The following is a 10,058-nucleotide window of genomic DNA, read 5'->3' as shown; positions in this document are numbered from 1 at the left end:
TCTAAAAGGTGAATTTTTCTCTTCCATATTTTAAAAGATAGTAAAACCAGATTCTAGAAATATTATCTTTTTTTTTCTTTAAAAGTAGTGTCTTTCTCAATGCCTTCTCCCACTATGTTCCCAAGTGGCACTCCTACTTAAGAGATTTTGAAAGGCATTATTGTTAATAAGCTAAAAAATATAAAGCACTGAGCAAGATGTCTGGCTTCAAAACATTAGCTATTATAATTGCTTTTTATTACTGTTATTAGTGCAATTATTAATGACAACAGAGTACTAAAAAGTGGGAGACCCCAAAAAAGTGTGTTTTATCTTTCCCACTGTCAGAGCCTTACAGAAAAATCTAGTTCAAACAGGAAGCCAAATTATGTTTCCCAAAGGTAAAACTGAAACAATACTTTTCTCCCCTCAAAATATGTTTAAAGTTTTAAAAAGACAGTAGATTAATATTAAAACAGTTTTTTATTTGTTAATGTCACATAAGAAATTTAAGCAAGTTATGCTATCTTAAAAAACACAACTAATGCGTTTTAGGAGAAACCCTCCCCTCCCCCCTCATTCCCCTCCCTCCATTCCCCTCATGAATTAAGAATCTAAGAGAAGAAGTAACCATAAAACAAAGTTTTGTGGAATCCTTCATCTAGAGTGCTTACATGATGATTAAGTTCATACTGCCTTCTTACAAAATTTCTCTTTTCTATTTTAAAAAAAATTTTGTAGCCTTGATTGTTTATTACAAAAAAATTCAGTAAAAAAGTTCGATATATTGAAAAATGCCTCTCCCCTCCCTCACAGCACCGTTATATATAGCAGAGAATAATCAAGAGCAGATTGCTAATCTAGATGGAGCAATCTTCAAATGATACCCAGACACACAGTGGTTTATTTACCCTCCCTTCCCCTTCTTATAAGAACTTTAAAAAAAAACAAAAACCACACATATAAAAAAATGTCCAAAAATTTGAGGGAACCTTTCCAAACAGTACACAGTTCAGTGTCAATAATTCACATCTTGCAACAGAGGATATGATTTCTTTTACAAAACTTTCAGTGTCAAAAAAGGAAATTAAGGCCATCAGATTCGCAGCTTAAAAATTCACATAAAGGAAATATAAAAATATTCTGTGCTTCGGAGAAGGCTCTGCACTGCATGTGGTAAGGATTACCATACTTCTTTATTCTGAGGAAGACAGTTGACTTGAGAAGTTTACATAATTGCACAGCTTCTATTGGAACCTCTCGGGGCTCCCTAATGAGGAAAACAGAAAGAAAAATCAGTGATAAGAAAATAGATCAAGGTACTTTAAAAGAAGGCAGAGATACTACAAATTCATCATTACCTAACTTCAAACTGACCTTTATTATTTCTCACTTATCCTCATTTTTAACCTTCTCTTATGGACTTCTTCCCTATACTACTACAACAAATTCCAAAACAGTGATTCTCAACTCTAGCTACACAGTCAGATCCTGCAGAGCTTAAATAAAACAAAAAACCCCAAACTCTCATCTAGCTCCCTAAATCAATTAAATAAGAATCTCTCATTTAACTGGGGAAGAGTATCTATTTATATGTAATTTTAAAGCTCTCTAATTCTAACACGCAGCTGAAGTGGAAAACTGCTGTTCAATAACCTCCTTTTATAACTTATGAAACAGCAGATCAGGGGACTGCATTCTGAACAACCACACCCAGGAACACGGCCACTGCATCCTCAGCTCTCATATCTTGAAGCATCTGCACTGGGGTTTATCCACAAATGTAAAGTCAAAATGGCCCCCTCTATCCATTTCTTTATCACTCACTAATTCCTTAAAATCTCACAATATGACTGTGACTCACCATTTGACTAAAGGGAAATTGGCTTCTTGAAGCTCAACCAAAAAGACTTCTAATCAACTTGAAAGGCCATTGGATTCATTCTCTAAAGTGAAGTCAAAATAGCTAATCTGCTCCTCCATCTTCCCTCTTCGGAACCTTGATATCATTATTTTCTCCCATCACAAAAGCTAAACATCTCACACATCTCTAATTTCTTTCTTTCTTCTCTCACCCTCAAGTTCAGTCACTATGCGTTAGTGACTCTCCATTCACAGTCCCTCAGTGTCTCTGCAATCTCCCCTCTAGAGTCAGTCCCTTTGATATGTCTTAACTTCTCCTTTGCTCCAAAGTGTGCAGAAGCTACTTCCCCAGGCATTCCAGACTACGTCAATTTAACACCAACCTTCCCATTTCATTCATACACACACCCTACAACACAACTGGATGGACAGATATACTTGATGCTTAAGTCTTGACATATCCCCTGTGATGAATTAAAGATCATCCTCAATTCTCTTCTACTGTTCCCAGTATGAGGTAAATACTCACCCTCCCCTGGAACTGGAGCTGGCCTTTGCCTTACCTTGAGTAAGAGAATATGGGCTGTAAGAGATCTAGTGCTCTCCGTTTTCTCTCTTGGAAGCTAGCTGCCATGCTATAAGAAAGCTCAGGCTAAACTACCAAATGATGACAAACCCATGGAAACAGCCCCAGTCAAGCTCCCAGTTGAATGCAACCGCATGACTGACTTCACTCTCCATCATGTGGAACAAAAGAACTGTCCAACTGAGCCCAAAGCACAGAATCACAGGAAGGAAGAAATCATTGTTTTAAGTCACTGAGATTTAAGACGGTCTGTTAATGTAGCAACAGATAATTCAAACACCTACAAAACACCGTCATCTGCCTTCCAATATCCAAATAATTGCTCATCCTTCAAAATACTGGACGAGCCTATTTCCCAGAGATCTTCTCAACTATCCTGGTGGCCTAAAGAGCCTTGTCCAGCATCTAACCTGCTACAACTCAGGCTCTGAGCCACTTGTCTGGCACTGTGAGCTATATCTTACATTGTTACTTCACTTCCAGTCACTATAATGCTTCCCATGAGAGCAGGAAATAGATCTTGTGCCTGATTCTTGTTAAAGCCAAGTATAAACTTGTCTGTTCTTAAATACTCCTCCAAAATGTATGAGGAAGTATCCATACCAAAAATCCATTCTACTATAATCCACCTCAAGTGGTTTTCAACTCTGGAGGCTGAACACTTAAGAGAATGTTTACCTGGAATAGGACTGGGGCTAACTATGCAAAATGAACAGATTTATAAATCTGGAGACATGGAGACAAAGTCTTATAAGGATAAGGGTAGGAATTTTAATTAATGATCAGACTGGAATAGCTTGAGAATATAAACTGAGACTCACTCATTTTTTTCTTATTAATAGTTTCAATTTAATAAATTAAAATCAAATTTGGAGCTTCTTTATTTCAAGCGCTCTCAAAAGCCCAAGCATCAGCTAAAATTTATCTTGCAATTAAATGATCAGAAACTAAAGAAAGCAAGTATTCTGTTTCACACTGAAGTTAATTACTCTGTTTTTTTTTAAAGTTTATATGCAGATACTTGCTCTAATTTAGTTATCTGAACTTCTCAAAGAGCCCATCAATAAATACTTTTGAGCAAGCATTCCAACCATACTTACTTATGTTATGTATGTGTCCTACTATAACATTATGTACATTACAAAAAAGACAAAACTGAAATTTGATGTAATGAGAAGTAATTTTTTAAAAAGGGCTAACATTTTCTTCCAGTAACCTAATGTACTGTATCTTGAATATCCCCTCAGGAAAAAACAAATTCCACTTGGTACGTCACTCACTTGGTTCCGCAAGTAAAGGGAAAAATCCAAGCTCCACTATTGGCTTCGGTTTTCCTGTAACTCTGTTAATAAAGTGTAAAAGAAATACATTACAGTAATACCTGCTGGTGGAAAAGCTCTTCCTCCACAGCCACTTCGGCTGCTTCCTCCTCCTCCTCCTCCTCTTCAGGTATGGTTGTTTTGAAGACTGTACTTCTTTGAGCAACCTCCTAAACACAGGAGTTTGATTTTAAGTTAAAATACTACGCATAAAAATCACAAAGACTTGGAGGGGGGTAATGACACCTTTTCTTTGTGTAAATTTAAGAAACAGTATTCCTGTATCAGGGACCTTTTTTTTTTTAACTGGCTCATCAGGAGCTTTAGCTACTGAACAGGAATTTTTGCATAATTACTAGCAGTTCTTAGATCTTCACTGTTTCCTGCAGGGGAGCTACTGGTATCCAATTTGAAATACCTGCTGAGAAGTTTCCACTGCTTTTTATTCCATTCTGTTACTAAGAATTCTGTAAATGGTTTGGCACACTAAATTCTTTATAACACTCAACATGAATGTAAGTTAAAGACCTTGGCTCCTAGCAAAGAGACGGTGCTAAATAAATGGTGAATAAAATGAAGTCAGAGGACAACTGCTGTGCCCTGAGGGACGTGGTGGCAAGAACCACGTGAGGAGATGAAAGAACAAGCTTTCATTCTTTCAGCAACTAGTTCCTCTTGAATGAAACAGAATCAAGACAAACACTATTTACTAATAACATATCCACACAAAAAGCAGATCTCCTATCATTCACTGGAGGCGTGACAGAAAGTAATCTTCCATTTTCCACTGAAAGGCGCAAATACAGAGGACATTCCTGCGGAGAATGCTGACTTGCACAAATGCAGCAGCGTTTTCCTTTAAGCACAAGGCTAACCTGATGATCTAGCAGCAAGTAAATGAGTGTGTCCTAGAGTGCTACAGAGCATCTAATTTTACTCTGCACCATGTCCTAAGGTCACTCAAGAAAGATACTCTACTGGGGAAGATGCTAAAATCACATCAGTAAAAGCTAATCTGAAATTTAACACAGACCAGCTAGTTTAAAATGGCAGAGGAAGAAAACCAAAGAACAGTGTCATAGATATGAGTTCAATTTAAAACACATCAAGGATATATTTTATAAATGAAATAAGGTAGTACAGTAGTATTTTGTACGGAATTTTGATTATTGTTGCATGGCCAAAGATGGACCATCTTGAGTCTCAATTATCCAGAAACTTCAATTCTGTGAAATCAGCCTCTGCTTATACACACAAATAGCCTTTTCACAAATATCAGCTTGCCCTAACCAAATCAGTGCTAATAAAAAAGCATGTGACTCCTTAGATCAATTACAATTCTTTGAACTAAGATATAAAGGGGGCAATGGTGGCATATAAAACAGAAAGAAGATTCTCAAAAAGCTTTCAGAGTACCCAGCTTCCCTCAACTCATCTTAAAATGAGAAAAGAAAAGTCGAAGAAAATCTGTTAGAGAATCCTCACATTCCAGCTTCAGCAGCTCGTGGCAGTGTGCACAGAGCCCACACGGGAACACTGGCTCTTAGAGCCTGTGATGTGACCTGGGATTGTCAGCCCCAAATGAGATGCTTAGAAAACAGCAACTTGCCCAACTTCATTAATTATGAATTACTTCAACATAACTGCCTTTAATGTAAGCCTGCTGTTAAGCACTTCTCATTTGACAACATTTAAGAACCAATTAATGCAGAAAACCTGGATGGAAAATAAGTGAGCTAAATAACATCTAAACACTTAAATAGGAAAATAATAAAACAAATTTAGAACCAAAGGTTGTTGGAAGGTTTACGCACAGGAAATTGTTATTAGCCAAGTTAGCCAAGATGCTAAAAGATAAATGTCTTTACCGAAAAAAAAAATATCTCAGCAGGACACTCAACCCAATCAAGTGCCCTGAAAGGCACACACAAAGGTCTCTCTGTAAACGTGTCATCAGTCTGCCCGGTTGGAGCCCTGGGCACACACAGGTACAAGCAACTGCCCAGCAGTGCAGTGAAGCTGGCCGCACCAGCTCCTGTGCTGTCTCCTCAACTCTGCGCTCAGTTTCGACGCGCGGGTAGCCTGCACTCACCATCATGAGTATTTACACCACAGAAATCAGCAAATACTACAAAAATCAGGGTGGTTTTTGTTGATGAAGGAGCTAAGCTCCTTAACTATGATGTCTCTGTATACATAAGTAATCATCTGCATACAGAAGTTTCAGTGATCCTATATTCTAGGAGGTACAGAGAGACTGCTTTATTTTTCTATGGTGACATTTGCTTTTTTCAATCATCCAGCATCCGCCCCCACCACCCTTTCTCAGTTAAGAGCCTGCAGCTTTCCCTGGGTACCCTCCCTCCCACGGAGATGGGACACATGCATCAAGAGCAGCCAAGTGTGATCAAGCCATGGAGGAGGAGGAGGAAGGTTAAAGCCCTTACTCTGTCCTCTCAACTCCAGGAACTGGCTCAGAGGTAGGCATGTGACCCAGGCTGGTACTGCAGGAGTGAAGCCCAGAACCAGGACGTGACAGGGCAGACGCACTTGCCCCAAGAAGTCAGCCTGGAATGACACACCTCCAGGAGGGCCGGCAGCTCCCTTACATCAGTGAGTGAGACACTCAGGAAACAGGACAATAGAAAGATCCCTGGGGACATGGGGTGAGCCACAAGCTCACTCTGGATTTTTGGTTTTGTGAACTCATATATTCCCATTATTTTAAAGCCAGTTTAACTGGGTTTTCTGATATCTCTAAAACCTCAGCAAGAAAATAAATATTAAAAAATTAAGTTGACTTAAGCCAATCACTAGTCTTACAGAAAAGTAGTCTTTATGTTGTTAAATATAAATCATTGTAATAATTACTCTAATAAAGTCTTACAGAATTAAATCAATAAATGCTGAAAGTACTTGTGTGACAATGACAGAAATAAACTGCATTCATAACACTTTCCTCATTTCTGACAGAAGTCACTTAACAGAGCCTAGCATACAGAACGCAGCAGAATTCTGTTAAGAGAACAGGCAAGCAAACCAACCAAATAATCTAATATTCAGGGTCTGAAGTATGACAGGAAACCTGAACTTCAGGCGGCTTTCCTGAAATGTCATGGGTAATACTACCTCCAGACATAGCCCATGCCACGGTACCTACCTGGTTCACTTGTTGTTTCTATTCTGTGGGCTTTTAAACCTTCTGCATCCCAGATACCCCCTATAAGATCATTTGTAAGCTGGGACACATTTTCACACAGAAAAAAATGGGGATTAATTCCACAGCTCACAAAAGCCTATTTCATCAACCACAGCCCCTTATACAGTGCTTTTCAATCTGAACAAATCGCCACTCATAACAGTGTTTTGAAAGAGACATGTACTCTGCCAGTTTCAGACGTCAGGGGAACCACCAGCATAGGACCTGCCATCCTTTCAGCACTTGGGGGGACCACACCAGTGGCAGCTGGGAACAGGTCCACAGTGCTGAAGGCAAGAAGCAACCAAGGGCTCCCACACGGAAAACAGCAGGAAGACTTGGCTCCTTGAAGTCTGTCAATAACTGAAGACATTTTTAAACACTCCCACCACCCTGAGATCCTAGCAGGTATTTGGAGGTGAACTGTACTGAGGTCTACAGTGAAAAAAATCAGATGCCCTTTCATTTTCAGTCTCAGTCTGAGCTCACAGGCATTCTTCATGCAGCAGACAGTGAATTCCTTATGAAGAGCAGCCTGAACACGAGGAGATGTTCACAGGGAGGGATGGAAGGGAAGATGGCCAGGCAAAGGACTTCTTATATGCAGACACCTCAGATCCCCAATGAATGCTGTTAATTACTTTACTTCTCTGAACTTAAGTGAAGGTTCATGTTTGATTTTCTTAAAATTTTATCCAGTAAATTCTTACTAAATGCCTATTATGTGCCAGGAAAAAGCAGAACAGGTCCTTTCCCTCAATGTGTTTATCACTCTGGTGAGAGGACAGCCTGAGAAGTGAGAAAGGTCAGCCTGAGAAGTGTGAGAGGTCTGTACCTGGCCCCTGCAGGGATGCTGGACTTTGACCTGCAGCCATGTCTTCCTTTGCAGACACTCTTATCTCTTTGCATGTGTGTGTGTGTCTGTGTGTGTGTGTGTCTAGGTGGGGGTGTCTTTACATGACAGTGGGGGTAGGTAAGGTTCTTTGACAAAAATTCTACAACTGACATGTTGGACATCAGACAAATCCACAATCTTCAAACTCAGTTTCATAAGCATGGTGAGAGCTAGTAACAAGGTTAATAACATAAGCATTTACTAAAGGCCAGATCCTGTCCTGAGTGTCACCCAAGGATTATCTCGTTTATATTATTCTCATTATGTTATTATCTCATTTACATTAATTGTCTTATTATTATCTCCACTTTAAAATGCTAAAACTAAGAGATGTGAAGGAACTTAACCAAAGTCACAAAGTCAATGGGCAGTGGAGACTGAAACTGGGCACAGACCGAGTCTGGAGCCTGTACTAACAATCAGAACTGCAACACACTCATAGCTGATTCCTAAAACCTGAAGGTAGCTTCACTGTGACTGACTCAGCAGCCTTGGTCTGATTTAAGCAATCAGTTACTTCACACTTTGATTTCTGAAAAGAAATCACACTTGCATGATGAACTCTCGGGTGAAACTGACCCTGTGGTAGTACTGATAAAATGACCATACCTCTCCCTGAGAATTTTTCAGTATAACCTTCACGTCCTCGCCAGTGCCCCAAGAGTTCTGGTTCTTCCAGATGAGGTCGGTGGGAGGACTGGCTGTGACACCAGCATTTGCAGCCCAGATCTGGAAAAGAGAAAGGACATCAGTGTACATAGAGCGCACTCTCTCTCCCATATGCCAAGGACAGCATAACGATGAGACTTTAACAACTTGTAAGAGGACTGGTTCTAAAAGTTCCACAACTGTGGCCTAGCTTCAGACTTGCCATATGAACTAGCCATGTGTCCAGGAGAAACCACAATGCTTATGTAGGCCTCAGCTTCCCTGTCCGATAAATGGAAATGTTGATACACAGGGCTCTGAAATGAAGGTGCCTAGACTCACATCTGAGCTTCCCTAATGTCAGTTCACCTTGATCAAGCTACCTTACTTACCACACAATGGGACAGAAATGCCACTTATAATATATGGGACTGTCGTGAAGGAACAGTGATCACCCACACAGAGGGGACAGCTCACTCAATGATTATTAGCTCCCACTGTTAGCATTCTATTATTCTGTGGGTTTTATGAGGCAACCTTCCATGTTAGAGCCTTCTGACCCCGCCCCCAGTGGTATCCTCCAGATGCCTCCAGCAGGAACTGAGATGACTAACTCCTTTCAAAATCTCTGCAGCAGATAGTCTATTTAGAATACCCTCATGGAAAACTAGTATGTATCCAACCAGACAGCATCATAATACCCCCGAGTGCCTGAGACTGAACTCCAAAAAGAATTCAGGGAACAGACAAATCACCTATTGTTCAACAGAAAATATCACTGCTACTGAAATAGGCAAAACAAATAAAAAGAAATATTTCCCTTCTCATAAGCATGGAAATTGTGCCACATTTTTTATGTATTTGTTGGCAGAAGAGTATTGGTAGAATAGAGAAAATCTGAGAGTCAAAAAACTTAATTTGAACCTCAGACATAATACTACACCTCTACAAACCTCTATGTCCCCAACCTTAGGGACAATACTACCAGTCCTGATCTTTCTAAAAGACCATTTGAAAATAGTAAAGTTTTGCACCCCATAAACTGTTATGCAATATAAAGAGCTATATGACGGCAAAAGTAAGACTGGAGATGGCACAGGCAGGCAATTTTTTCAATGGGGAGAAAAGCCAATCAAGTACTGACTAGGAGACACCCCTTCTTCCTTAGGTGCTCACTTGCGGCTTCCAGGTCTCTCATCAGCACTAGAAACTGAAAGGGGCAAGGAGCAGTTACTAGGATAAAACTGAAAAAGGGAACTGGACCTGAGCTGGTTTTCACGTTATGTAGAATGTCAACCTAATCCCAAGCTATACTTTTCGCTAGTCCATAAGGAATCATATAGTTGGTTTAGTGCTAATAATCATAAAATGTCAATCAGTAAACCTTATTGGGTGGTCTAACCTAAAACTAATACGTTCTAGAGCTGTGTTGTTCAATATGGTGGCCATTTGTGGCTTGTGAGCTCTCTAAACGTGGCTAGTCCCAGTTGAAGTGTACTGAAAGGATATCTCTAAGTGTGAAGACAGTCCAATAGAAAGAAGGTAAAATACCTAACTGATAATTTTTTA

General features: G+C 39.7%; 1 protein-coding gene across 1 annotated transcript in view; it reads right to left on the bottom strand.

Annotated features, from left to right (window-relative positions):
- Window positions 1-443: 443 nt before the first annotated feature.
- LMNB1 (lamin B1) overlaps window positions 444-10,058 on the bottom strand; it is a 45,112-nt gene continuing 35,497 nt past the window's right edge. The window contains exons 9-11 of the mRNA XM_032476624.1: window positions 8,451-8,570; window positions 3,810-3,917; window positions 444-1,249 (exon numbers count right to left, since the gene is read on the bottom strand). Coding sequence (XP_032332515.1) covers window positions 1,208-1,249; window positions 3,810-3,917; window positions 8,451-8,570 — 270 coding nt within the window. The 3' untranslated portion in view covers window positions 444-1,207. The remainder of the gene's footprint in view (window positions 1,250-3,809; window positions 3,918-8,450; window positions 8,571-10,058) is intronic.

This window comes from Camelus ferus, chromosome 3 (genome assembly GCF_009834535.1).
Source record: "Camelus ferus isolate YT-003-E chromosome 3, BCGSAC_Cfer_1.0, whole genome shotgun sequence".
Classification (NCBI taxonomy): Eukaryota; Metazoa; Chordata; class Mammalia; order Artiodactyla; family Camelidae; genus Camelus; species Camelus ferus.
Note: the sequence above shows the minus strand (reverse complement) of the source record. Positions and strands in the feature narration are given on the sequence as shown.